This window comes from Monosiga brevicollis, genomic scaffold (assembly GCF_000002865.3).
Source record: "Monosiga brevicollis MX1 MONBRscaffold_26 genomic scaffold, whole genome shotgun sequence".
In the NCBI taxonomy this organism is placed as follows: Eukaryota; class Choanoflagellata; order Craspedida; family Salpingoecidae; genus Monosiga; species Monosiga brevicollis.
Genome location: NW_001865063.1, coordinates 297,981 through 310,560, shown reverse-complemented (window position 1 = coordinate 310,560; position 12,580 = coordinate 297,981). Strand labels below are relative to the sequence as shown.

Sequence of the window (12,580 nt, the reverse complement as noted above, 5' to 3'; positions counted from 1 at the left end):
CGGGTAACAATTTCCTGTACGGTTCTGGTCGACGGCCGCAGGATGATGACTCAAATGTCCATACTTTGATGGAGCTGTTTTAGGAGCATGCAGACTGGGTCTACTCAACTGAGAGTGTGGCAGCGGGCATTCAAGATTTCCTGGTTTGCGTAGAAATGTTCATCGCCGCTGCTGTTCACCACCACGGTACGTTGTTCAGTAAAATCTTTGTTTCCAGTGTGTGCCTCGCAATTCTTTTGCAGCCTGCCTTGGCATGTCCTTGTCCCGCTAATGGGTTGTTTTCTTGAAATGAATCAGTTTTTTCGTATCGCGAGCACCTGCCCAAAGATGGTACGGCGCCACCTGAAGTGACCTTTCGAACGGCTGTTCGCAACCTCCTCGACTTTCGAGATGTCACACATACCATCTACGATCATGTGCAGGTGGGTTCGAAGCGAGCCGCCTTTGTGCTCAGCAGCAAAGGGCGTAGGGCTCGTCTCATCACCGAGCAGTGTCCTGAATCCGACTTGTGCTTACGCTTACCATTCACAAACCTTCATATCATGTAGACGGTGGCTACGTTGGATGGCCGGATTATTTCCCGTCAACCCATGCGCTCAGAGCACACCGCCTTGCTGAGCAGCACGTCACCAGCCTCGGTCTTGGTCGCACCTACGCCAGCAGCGGATGCTGCAACCGCATATGGTAGCACCGATGATGCAACAAGTGACCTGGCACCACCCCGCTCCACCGTCTGAACTCTCGATCCAAAAATGAACCCATCGGCGAGAATGATATAGCCAGGTGTGATAAGTTTTCTGCATCAAAATTGATCTGATCTCGAGGCAGTCGAGGCAGAAGACGATTGACATTTGTGAATCATGAATCAAAAAGAAAAAGGGCCGTTTTTGCCCAGAAGAGAATGACCTTGAGAATGGATTCTGAGAGGTTCGGCAGATACACAAGAATGAGTTTTCGATTTCTCCTTCCAAATGAGAAAATGATCGCATCTGCAAGGGGAAAAGCCAGCACCATGACGCTAGTTTTTTGGTGGGGGGGCGGGGGGGCGGGGGGAATGAATAAGAAATCGAATTTGGAATCAGTTGGACACGCAAAAACTCACTCATGGTAAAAACGGCCCAAAAAAAAAAAAAAATTTGGTGGGAGATCTACATCAAAATTCATTTTCTTGCTTGCTTCTTCTTTCTGTCAAGTGCCAATTTTGATGCCAATTGGGTCAAGAGAAAGCGATCTCTGCGCGCGGCGCGGAGCTCAATGCATGGGCGTGGCGACGTGGGCCAGTGCTCGCAGGGCAGACCGAGAGCGTGACTGAGGCCAGTGCCGCCACCACGTACAGGTGAAGAGCTTGTCGTGCTTTTCCTGTACCAATTGCAGGATTACAACGATGGTGCCGCCCAAGCATGCCGTCGTTGCTCGCCGCTCTCCGAACGACACCAACAAGCTCTTGTGCGAAGCCGACAAGAACATCCAAGCCCCCGCATGTCAAGACTCGAGGCATTCTTCTTCATCCGCTAGCGGGTATACGGCTGCATTCTCGGCAAGATTTTCCGTGCAAACATGGTGAGTCCCTGCGTGAATGCTTGATTTGGGAAAGTGAGATGCATGAGGTCTGGCTCTGAAGTCGTGCGGGGCCGGCGTGCATGACCGTCAAGGCCACAGAGCTGAACACATGATCGTGCCCTTTGACTGTCTGAAAGAGTGCATGTGTGAGAATGTGTGAGCATGCTTGGGTATGTGAGTGAGTGCGGGCATGTGTGAGCACTTGTGTCTGAGCATGTGCGAGTGAGTGTGTGCTGGCACAAGTCTCTCTTCTTCCCTCCCTTTTTTCCTCCCTCTCTGTTGTCTTGATATCTTTGCTGTCTGGCTAGTTGGCCGATCTTGTCTTGCAGCTTTGGGAAAGCGACGGCAAGGAAGGCGGGGTCGCAGAGCCGATGTCACTTTTTCGTGCATCTGCATTCTCGTGGATGTGTGTGTGTGGACTTTGAACAGGGGGAAAGTGGCAAAGGCGAGCATGAAGGATCACGGCGAGGGTGCTTTCAATCATGCCAGGCAGTTTTGGCGGGAAAAAATGAGCTAGAGGGAGGAGGTGTGAATGCATCTTCTATTTTTGGCCTGTGGAATGGTTTTGGCGGGAAAAAAGAGTTGTGGGGACGGGGGCTGAATGCATTTTTCTCCCGTTGATCTGTGGGGTTGGTGGTGAATGCATTTCCATCGGGTGACTTGATGGTTGTCTGCCCCTTCTCATTTCTGTTGCATTGACGCGTTTGCAGGATGGCGAGCACCGAACATTATGACCCACCACCTGAAGCTCGAGGCGCTCAGGACACGCTGTTGGACCAGTTCGAGAGCATGGGGCTATCACAAGACCCCAAACAGGCGCCCGCTGCGACCCAGATGGCGGCGCAGAGGCTTGAGGTGGAACCCACGCCTGCTGATTCCGCTCATGTTTCAGTGCAATCGCAAAGGCCACCGCCTCGGGTCAAGGCAAATTTTCAGATGGTCAAGCCTAATCTAGTGGCTGCCACTCAGGAGTCGGGTTTGCAGCTCGCGCAGGCTGGCAAGGCGGAGGGTGACAACGACGTGGCCGAAGTCGAGGCAAAGGGTGACAACGACGTGGCCAGAGTCAAGGCAAAGGGTGACAACTACGTGGCCAAAGTCAAGGCAAAGGGCGACAACGACGTGGCCCAGGCCGAGGATGAGGTTGCCAAAGCCCAGGCAAAGGTGTTCCTGGCCAAGAGTAATTCAACGGCGGCCAATCAGGAGCACGACTTGGAGCCTCTGCAAACGGCTTTGGACCTCGCGAAAGCCAAGCTAAAGAAGGCCCGGGTCAAGGCGGAGGGTGACAACGACGTGGCCGAAGTCAAGGCGGAGGGTGACAACGACGTGGCCGAAGTCAAGGCGGAGGGTGACGTCAACGTGGCCCAGGCCGAGCGTGAGGTTGCCAAAGCCCAGGCAAAGGTGTTCCTGGCCAAGAGTAATTCAACGGCTGCCAATCAGGAGCACGACTTGGAGCCTCTGCAAACGGCTTTGGACGTCGCGAAAGCCAAGCTAAAGAAGGCTCGGGTCAAGGCGGAGGGTGACAACGACGTGGCCGAAGTCAAGGCGGAGGGTGACAACTACGTGGCCAAAGTCAAGGCGAAGGGCGACAACTACGTGGCCAAAGTCAAGGCGAAGGGCGACGTCAACGTGGCCCAGGCCGAGCGTGAGGTTGCCAGAGCCCAGGCAAAGGTGTCCCTGGCCAAGAGTAATTCATCGGCTGCCAATCAGGAGCACGACTTGGAGCCTCTGCAAACGGCTTTGGACGTCGCGAAAGCCAAGCTAAAGAAGGCTCGGGTCAAGGCGGAGGGTGACAACGACGTGGCCGAAGTCAAGGCGGAGGGTGACAACTACGTGGCCAAAGTCAAGGCGAAGGGCGACAACTACGTGGCCAAAGTCAAGGCGAAGGGCGACGTCAACGTGGCCCAGGCCGAGCGTGAGGTTGCCAGAGCCCAGGCAAAGGTGTCCCTGGCCAAGAGTAATTCAACGGCGGCCAATCAGGAGCACGACTTGGAGCCACTGCAAACGGCTTTGGACCTTGCGAAAGCCAAGCTAGAGAAGGCCCGGGTCAAGGCGGAGGGTGACAACGACGTGGCCGAAGTCAAGGCGGAGGGCGAGCGTGAGGTTGCCAGAGCCCAGGCAAAGGTGTCCCTGGCCAGGAGTAATCCAGCGGCTGCCACTCAGGAGCACGACTTGGAGCCACTGCAAACGGCTTTGGACCTTGCGAAAGCCAAGCTAGAGAAGGCCCGGCTCAAGGCATCGATGGACCAGGCAAAGGTGCAGTTGGATTGGGCTCAGAAAATGGCAGATATTGAGAAATCTGAGCAAGCAAAGGCTGTAGTGGCGACTTTTTCAAAGCATTTCGACGAGGTCGTCGCAGCTTTCGAGCGCAGCAACACGTCGAGCCCACTCATGAGGTCAAAGCATCCCTCAGCGCCGGAAATTCCAATCTCACGACGATCATCCAGCCAGCCTATCGTAGGAGATGGCTACAGCGCCAGTGTGGCATCATTGCGCAAGGATCAATATTTGACAAATGGCACATCTCTCGCCCAGGGTCGTGCCCTGTCAAAAAGCACCATAGCTTTGACTCAGCTTTTTCCGATGAGTACCTGCGACTCTGAGGCAGTGCTTCAAGAGACCTGGAAGAATTTTTTTGACACCCATGCAACCGAATTTCCGTGCCAAATGTTTTCGAGTGCAAATGTGGTCAGCTTGCTTGATCTCAAACCCGACTTTGTCATGGCAGCAAGAGAGCCTTTTTGCAACAACAATGTTGTATGCGTGCTGGAGCTTAAAAATACCTCATCTTTTCGCAATCGGGACCTTGGTCAGCTCCTTGGGTATCTTCGAACGATGTTGAAGGTGTCCGGCTGGTGTCGCACGTTTTGCTTTGGCGCCCTGCTTGGCCAGCAGAGTTTTATGATTGTCAAGGCAATTCTCGAAAAGGCTGAAGACGTTCGCTATGAAATTGTGGGCAACAGCGACTTGCGCAGCAGCCGGGATCTTGCCGTTCTGCTGACGATGTCTCCCAAAGAATTAGGCTGGATTGATCGAAAAGCGGTTGTTCGAGTTAACAACGAGGAGATGATGTATTTTCCCGACAAATTTCTCGGCAAAGGCAGCAACTGCACAGCCTTCACTGGAAAGTTCGATGGTGCAGACGTGGTGTTTAAGTTCTTCAATGATACATCTCATCGCCAACAGGAATGCGATTCGCTCAAGTTACTACATGATGCTCGGATTGAGCATGTGCCTACCCTGCAAGCTATCTCAGAATCTGAGGACCAGCCCTGTTGCATCGTTACGCCTGTAGGACAACAGTTCACGCATGAGAGCCCACCTACAGTTGAAGAGCTCCGACAGCTGCTTATGGTACTTCGTCAAGCTCACGGCATTGGCATTGTTCACCGAGACCCGCTCCCTCGCAACTATTTCCGCGTGCCTGGGGCTGTCTTGTTCAATGACTGGGGGTCTGCCCTGCCTTGTGGGTCAACTAGCACCCGGCCAACTGGGCGTCTGAGCGAGCTTGCCGCTGACATGGTTGACAGCGTAGGTCTTGCTCGATCTTTTTGGCTTTGGTTTCACAAAATCATATTAACAACATTGTGTGACATCCGCGTTTTATTTAGGCGGGCAACGTGCAGTCGGTGGAACCTCAGTTTCGGCACGACTTGGAAATGTTTGCCAAAGGCGTGTTCCTCGATTTGTGCCCTCAGTCACCCCAACCTGCGAGTGATTTCGATGTGTGGCAGAGGGACGCTGAAAGGCCAGAGGAGATTAGCAAGATTCTTCAATTGGCCCGAGCTGTACCAGCCATGCAGCAGGACTCGGATGCTGCGGACTTTGTCGCGCGGATGGCAGAAAAGTACGATGCCTTTGAGAATGCGCTCACAGACTTTTACCTTGTTTATGGGTACAAGACGCGTATGCGACGATGAGCCTGCTGATTCGTCAGAGCTTTTTGTGCAACACTTGTGCGCTTCGTCACTTCTGCATTGTTGTTGCTGTTGTTGTTGTTGTTGCTGCTGTTGCTTTTGTTGCTGTTGTTGCTTTTGTTGCTGTTGTTGTTGTTGCTGTTGTTGCTGCTACTGTTGTTGTTGCTGCTGCTGCTGCTGTTGCTTTTGCTGCTGAAAGTGGTTGAAAGTGGTTGAACAAGCTGCTTGAAGGACTCGGTCGTTTGCTGCTATATGCCACTCAAATCATGTGGCGACCCGTTTGGAACCAAGATTCTGACGCCATAAACCTTGTGACGAGATTCTTATGATGTATGATACTTTTGAATTAAGGGTCTTCGTGACAGATATGAGCTCGCCATCCTGAATGTCATGTCAGTCAGTGAACTCAACCAAAATCAAGTCAAATTGGAACGCTGGTGTCATGTTCTTTGAAACGCTGATGCCATGTTCGTATCTCATCGTCAACTTGGACAATTTGACGTGCTAAACACTCAGAGCCTGTCATGCACAGCTTGTAAGTTGCTGGTTGATGCACTAGGGGAAAGAAATTCACGAGCAAGGGGCTCGGCCCATGGCTCTGAAAAAGGAGGCACTGCCCCGTATGTATAATCCACGTCACCTGTGGTCACGTCACGCTGTGATGAGGGCAACTTGAACGCGGATGTTCGATGTTATGCCAGTGCCAAAAAAAAAAAAAAAAAAAAAAAAAAAAAAAAAAAAAAAACACCTTGTTGCTTCACCTCACCGTGGTCATCATGATCATCATCGTCATCATCTTGAATATCTTCGGCTTCATCTTCGTCGTCATTGTCGCAAGCTGGAGGGAGGTTGGGGAGGCGGCGTGGGTGCACATCTGCTTGGGCCTCTTCGTCATCTTCAAATCGGGGGGAAATAAGCACTCGCTGATCCTCATATCGAGGTATCAGAGAGCCGTCCGTGTGCATCTCAACGCGCGACCACTTGCGCATCCTGCATTGGTCAAGTTATGAGCAAGAATCTTGCACACGAATCCCGAACACCTGAGCACAACTACATGTGCTTCCCAGCGTTTGAACTTACTTGATCATTAATACAGCGCCCAAAATCAGCAACAAGGCTCCCGCGACGCCCAGAGCAATGTACACGAATTGAAGCTGCAAGTCACGGGTATGTTTGGATTCAGGCAGGCAGTCGCTGACGTTCCTCACACCTAGAAGCAAGGAAGATGTTTTCAAGGCGTACAGCCAGTATGAAACAAAAAATAAGCAAAAGCTAGCGGAGCTCGACAGGCAACAGTGTCCCCAACCACACCTGTGGGAAGATCCAAGTCGTAGGCTACTGAGGTGGAACCATCCACGCGGCCATCGACACCTTGACCGAACCAATCGGGACAAAGATATGCATGTTTGAGGGCAAGCCTTGATATCACCAGCAAGTATCGGACGATGGGTAACAACTCGTTCAATGCATTCAAGTGAAACCGATGCACAGTGTACCTGAGCAGGATGAGGTTGCAAAGCCAACGCGCGAATGTTCCTGGTCGTAGATGGTTACGTAGTTGGTGAGCAAAACCATGCCCAAGGTCACACCCACAACATTGTCGTTGGTGCTAAATCATGGGGTGTCAAGACAATGATGAGATTCTGCGTTAAGGAACGGAGAAATTGAAACGACAAGGTGGGGGACAGCGGCACAACCACGAGCGCACAACAGGACAAAGGGGCGCGAGGATACTAGGGCCAGAAAATAATGCAACTTACACGATGCCGAAACCATAGCATAGTGAACCTTGGAGCACAAGAGGCCGGATGTAATGCCACGGCGAAATGCGAAGCTCAAACATTTTGTCCGGATTCGATTCTTGAGGCAGACTGCAGGACAAATACAAAAAAAATGTCCACGGTGAGTTGATGCGCCTCTACGCAAAGCCTATGCGCGATGAGCGACAAGAGGTCCGTCCACACCCGATGTAGACGGAAGGCAGCTCAGTCAAATCAGGGTTGGCAATCTCGTAGCATTCTTCACCCTGCAATAATCAAGAAATGTGGACTCTTACTGAGCAACGCATTGACGAGGGGTTGTTGGATACAAGGATGCTTATTCAGATCGTGGTTGAAACAAACCTGATAAAATTTGGCCCGGCTGACTTGACTGTTCAGGCTCCATCGATCAATCAAGATGGGGTCAATTTCACGAACGATGGCGTCATGAACGACTTTTGGAACAATAACGTCAGTTGTACCCGAGTCAACGATGGTGTAGTAGGGAGAATTGTAGCTGCTGCAGGGAATGTCCAATACCTGGGTTCCGATTCGCATTTGAAGTACCTATGGAAGGGAAAAAAAAAAATAAAAATAAAAAATAAAAAGCGCATTGTTGTGCATGATTTCTGAGGAAGGAAGAGGGCAGAGAACAGGAGCTGGGACTGTTGTGTGAGAGGAAACGGCGCAACGGACCACAACGCTGTAGTAGGTACGACCATCGGCAGGGATGGGGGTGTAGACGAGCGAGTTCTTGGTGGCGGATGTGTTTGCCAAGTCCCATCCGGCTGCGCCAGTGAGATCGACACTCCCCAGGGTCTAAAGCAAGAAGCAGGATGATGAGATGGCAAAGTGAAGAATCAATGACAGGTGTTAAAGACGGCTGTTAATTGAAAAACTTGGGCGTGAGTGGTTGACAAGCTGCACGAGTGAGATGGTACCATATAGCTGGGTGATTGGGACAGAACGTCACACATTTGCAGGCTAACGATGCGACTCATGTTGCGGTTCTTTTGAAGCATCTGTAAGACGGGGGTGACTGGCTTGTTCACGGGCTTGTGTGGATGGACAAAGCAAACGTGAGGACTGGACTTGTGAGGCTTCCTCTGGGTGTGTGTGGGAAGGCGAAGGATGTGTTGATGCAGAGGGAGACGTGCATACCTCGGCAATCGAGGGATACGCCAAGCCCAAAATGCCAGAGAAGTCTGTCCCTTTTTCAAAAAAGGATTTTGAGGATGAAATTGCGCCAAACTGAACAGGGTTAGAGGCTAATTGATCAACACGACCATGACGGTGATGAGAGGGGGGGGGGAGAGAGAGAGAGAGAAGAATGGTACAAGTGAGTGGTTGACCAACGCATGGCCAAGCCCTGCTCAAGAACGAATGCCGAGTTGCTACGCACGCTCCGTGGGATGAACGGCAAAGCCAAAGACATCTTGAAGGCGATCGGCCGAGAAACTGCCAGACTGCGGCGAAGATGTCGGGAGTGAGCATGTGTCATACCCAAAGCAAAATAAGCACATGCACTGTATTGTGGAAGCCTCGGTCAAAGGGTGGGGTGCTGGGATCCGTACAGCATATTCAACCGAGAAAGAACCATCAAGATGCACGGCAGTGGTGGAATTCTTGGCCACGTATGTTTGCGGGGAATTGTCGTTGGCATTTGCAGAGACGGCTGCAGGGTGGCGAGGGGAGGCATGCGTCGTCAGCGGTGGTTCTGTGGCTGTCAAGGCGGGGTTAGCAGCAGCTTCGGGTTGAGGCCAGGTACCTAGATTGCTGCTGCCGGTGTCCACTACGACCTTGAACTATTGAGGCAGTGGAATTGAATGACACCGAAAAGGTGAGTGAAAGGAGCTGAGTGAAGAAGGTCTGAGGTGGCAAGAGACGGGGGTCAAGTTCGCACTTGTTGAGGTGGCGTGCCCAAAAAGATTTCAACTGAATAGGCCGATTCGGGCTGACCCGTGATGGGACTGCTTTTGTTATGAAGATTCATCTGACGGCGTTGGTGGCGAGCGAGCGAATCTGAGGCCGTCAGGGACGTTGCTGATGGGGCATTGAGCGGCAAGCGCCAGGTGTTGGCAGCCATCGCCTGAACGCCCACGCTGGCGAAAATCACAAGCCCCACAAGGAACCATGTCGTCCGCCCGCCACCAGCGCCCGCACGCCGCGAGCCCCAGCAGCAGCGACTGCGATCTGCCGTCGACATGGTTGGCGATACAAATACAAATCCGCCACCCACACCACAACGGCACGCGCGCTGACAAAGGCCCGTTCCAGGCGCCGCCTCGGCCGCCCCACACGACCTCGACGAGACAAGGGCTGGCCAACGCCAAAGAGGCAGTTGAAGTACCCCAAAGGCCTCGGTTCCGAGGATGAGAATCGAGCACCACACACCACCAACAAGATCTCTGAGAGAGAAGGAGGGGGGGAGACGGAGAGAGAGAGAGAGTTCTGAGAGAGCGAGCGAGAGTGTGTGAGCGCACGCGCGAGAAAATGCGAGAGACAGAGAGAGAGACAGAGACAGAGAGAGAGAGAGAGAGAGAGAGAGACAGAGAGAGAGAGACAGAGAGACAGAGACAGAGAGAGAGAGAGGAGAGAGGCAGAGACAGAGAGACAGAGAGACAGAGAGACAGAGAGAGAGACAGAGACAGAGAGACAGAGACAGAGAGACAGAGAGAGGAGAGAGGAAAAGAGGAGAAGAACAAAAAAGGGTGAAGAGGGACACACACGCGAAAACGCACACATGCAGAGAGATACAGGAGACGCAGGGCCAGCTACAGGGCAGACGACCTGACAAAGACAGACGACCCGACAAAGACAGACGACCCGACAGAGGCAGACGACCCGACAGAGGCAGACGACCCGACAGAGGCAGACGACCCGACAGAGGCAGACGACCCGACAGAGGCAGACGACCCGACAGAGGCAGACGAACAGCGGACGTAGAGGTGTGCGTCATGATTTTTTTTTTTTTTTTTTTTTTTTTTTTTGGAGAGAGAGAGAGAGAGAGATGAGGCGTGCAAGCGTGAAAGGCGATGGGAAGGGGGTCGAGTTTGTTGTTGACATGATACGGTCAGGTTTGGAGAGGGGTGTGTTGTTGCGAACGGGGTGGATGGGTCATGATCGCGGGTCCGATTCTACCTCGGCTGACTGGCTGCCGTTTGGTCCGATCTCAGAGGAGGTGTCAGGGACTTTTGTTGTTGGCGGCTCCTCGGAATGCAAACAGCACATTGAAACAGGTGTTTTACATAGCAATGGATGTGTGGCGCTGACACACGGACGGATGGTGGAATACCATTGACAGCTGGCATCCAGCTCAGAGGTACCAGTCCCCTTGTCTGTAGATGAGACTGGGAGACTGGGAGACTAGGCCATCGGTTACCAAACATTGAACTCCCTTCAGTACCGAGAGACTCAAAGACTAGCAGACTAGCAGACTAGCAGACTTGACAAGACTCGAGACCGATTTTGACCTGTTTTGGCTCACTCTCTTGAATCTCTCTCTCTTGCTCTCCTCTCTCTCTCTCTCTCTCTCTCTCTCTCTCTCCCTCTTCTCTCTTGCTCTCTTGCTCTCAATCTCTCTCTCTCTCTCTCACACACACACTCTCTACTCTCGCACTCTCTCACTCTCTCTCACGAACGGCAGCGACAGAGAGAGCGTACGTGACAGAGCCTCTGTCCTCTGGTTCCCGTCGGGTGTTGGATAGCTTGGTAGAGCGATACGAGACGGGCCACCCCAGCAGCAACGCTGCGGCGGCTGCCGCGTCATAGTACACACACGACCTGTGCTGCCCGACGCCTTTACGTGAGTCATCGTCCGCCTCCTCCTCCTCCGCGGAGAGATCACACACACACACACACACACACACACATTGCTTGGTGCCCATCTACTGCCCGCGATCCGCCTCCGTTGAGCTCGCTCCTGCCACCGAGGGACGGGGCCCACTGTTTATACTGAGCAGTGGGGCGGCGTCGTGGCTTGGGTTGTGCAACAAAGACCCTCGGCTGCGTTTTTTGTTGTGATCCCTCCTCCTCCGCCTCGCGTTTCGAGCCACCGCCCAGAGTTTGCTTGTGTTCCTCCGCCCTTTATGGTGCCATGCTCTCCCTTCTTTAGCTAACGATCCCGCCACCTGCCTCCTTTTTTATCCAAGCTTAGATGGCGCTGTTGTGATTCAAGTGCCCACCAATTGTCCTTTCCGCTCGTGACCAAGCTTAGCTGTCTGCCGAGCCCCGGTCCAGGAACTCGCCCTGTCATCCCTTTCTCTTGCCTCTTTTTTCCTTTCTTCATTCCCTTTCTCTTCACTGACCGTGCAAGCGATACGAATCGTCACCGCCTTGGCCTGCATTGCATCTCGCCACGATGCCACCTCCTCCCCCTGGCCCCCCGCCGGTACGTTTGAGCTCCCATGCTGTTTCACCAGCGATTTTTACGACTTGCGGTTGTGTCTGTGCAATTGTTTCGCGGCGCATGGAGGGAGATCAATTGCAGGGCTCCTGCCCCACCTCCCATCTTTTGCCAAACATCCTCTCTCTTGAGCTCTCTCTCTCTTGAGCTCCCTCTTGAGCTCTCTCTCTCTCTTGAGCTCTCTCTCTCTTGAGCTCTCTCTCTCTCTTGAGCTCTCTCTCTCTTGAGCTCTCTCTCTCTCTTGAGCTCTCTCTCTCTCTCTCTCTTGAGCTCTCTCTCTCTCTCTCTCTTGAGCTCTCTCTCTCTCTTGAGCTCTCTCTCTCTCTCTTCCCTTCTCTTTTCTTCATCTTCTTTTCCACTTCTTTTCCAGTGGTTGTGTCATATCTTCCCTCTGATCATGACATTGCTCACTGTGGCCAACTTGCACTTGCTCCTTAGCCCCCAACCCTTGGTGGCGGCCCACCTGCTCTTGGCAAATCTGAAGCAAAGGTACGCTTCTCGCCCCTTCTCTTGATATCCTTCTTTGAGATTGGATAATTTCCCCCAATGCCCTGATTTATCTGTTATTCACCTTTGTTTGCACCTTCAAAAAACCCACCTTGCCACCCTAGGGTCGTGGTGCCCTCTTGACGTCCATCAATGGCGGTGGCTTCAAACTAAAAAAGGCCGTAACCAAAGATCGTTCGGCCCCTTTACTCAGTACGTCCCACCAGCGCAAGATCGCGACCCAAACCCCCCTTGCAACGCCATTGTCCTTGGCAAAAGGCTCGCTCGCACTCATGGCTCACCTCGTCCTGGCCTGTCTCACTTAGCGTCTAAACCCAGCGGCGGCGGCGGCGGCGGCGGCGGCGGCGGCGGCGGCGGTGGTGGTGGTGGTGGCGGCGGCGGCGGTGGCGGCGGTGGCGGTCCACCTGTCGGTGGTCTCGGTGGCCTGTTTGCCG

At 53.1% G+C, this 12,580-nt stretch overlaps 4 protein-coding genes across 4 annotated transcripts in view; 3 read left to right on the top strand and 1 right to left on the bottom strand.

Annotated features, from left to right (window-relative positions):
• MONBRDRAFT_33889 (uncharacterized protein) overlaps positions 1 to 843 on the top strand; it is a 2,693-nt gene extending 1,850 nt beyond the window's left edge. The window contains exons 7-9 of the mRNA XM_001748904.1: positions 84 to 186; positions 298 to 422; positions 549 to 843. Coding sequence (XP_001748956.1) covers positions 84 to 186; positions 298 to 422; positions 549 to 737 — 417 coding nt within the window. The 3' untranslated portion in view covers positions 738 to 843. The remainder of the gene's footprint in view (positions 1 to 83; positions 187 to 297; positions 423 to 548) is intronic.
• A 1,506-nt stretch (positions 844 to 2,349) lies between these two features.
• MONBRDRAFT_28444 (uncharacterized protein) lies at positions 2,350 to 4,852 on the top strand (the record flags this gene model as incomplete). The annotated part of the gene is made up of 2 exons (XM_001748903.1): positions 2,350 to 4,685; positions 4,744 to 4,852. The coding sequence occupies 2 exons, from the start codon at positions 2,350 to 2,352 to the stop codon at positions 4,850 to 4,852; spliced, it is 2,445 nt and encodes an 814-aa protein (XP_001748955.1).
• Positions 4,853 to 5,895: 1,043 nt separating this feature from the next.
• On the bottom strand, positions 5,896 to 9,440 carry MONBRDRAFT_11093 (uncharacterized protein; the record flags this gene model as incomplete). Its single annotated transcript, XM_001748836.1, has 9 exons — positions 5,896 to 6,029; positions 6,241 to 6,464; positions 6,555 to 6,684; positions 6,971 to 7,083; positions 7,235 to 7,345; positions 7,439 to 7,500; positions 7,598 to 7,801; positions 7,931 to 8,053; positions 9,138 to 9,440. The coding sequence occupies 9 exons, from the start codon at positions 9,438 to 9,440 to the stop codon at positions 5,896 to 5,898; spliced, it is 1,404 nt and encodes a 467-aa protein (XP_001748888.1).
• A 2,154-nt stretch (positions 9,441 to 11,594) lies between these two features.
• MONBRDRAFT_11092 (uncharacterized protein) overlaps positions 11,595 to 12,580 on the top strand; it is a gene marked incomplete at both ends in the record, with an annotated part of 2,208 nt that continues 1,222 nt past the window's right edge. Inside the window, 3 exons of the mRNA XM_001748902.1 lie at positions 11,595 to 11,624; positions 12,251 to 12,338; positions 12,452 to 12,559. Of these exons, the coding sequence (XP_001748954.1) occupies positions 11,595 to 11,624; positions 12,251 to 12,338; positions 12,452 to 12,559 (226 nt within the window). The remainder of the gene's footprint in view (positions 11,625 to 12,250; positions 12,339 to 12,451; positions 12,560 to 12,580) is intronic.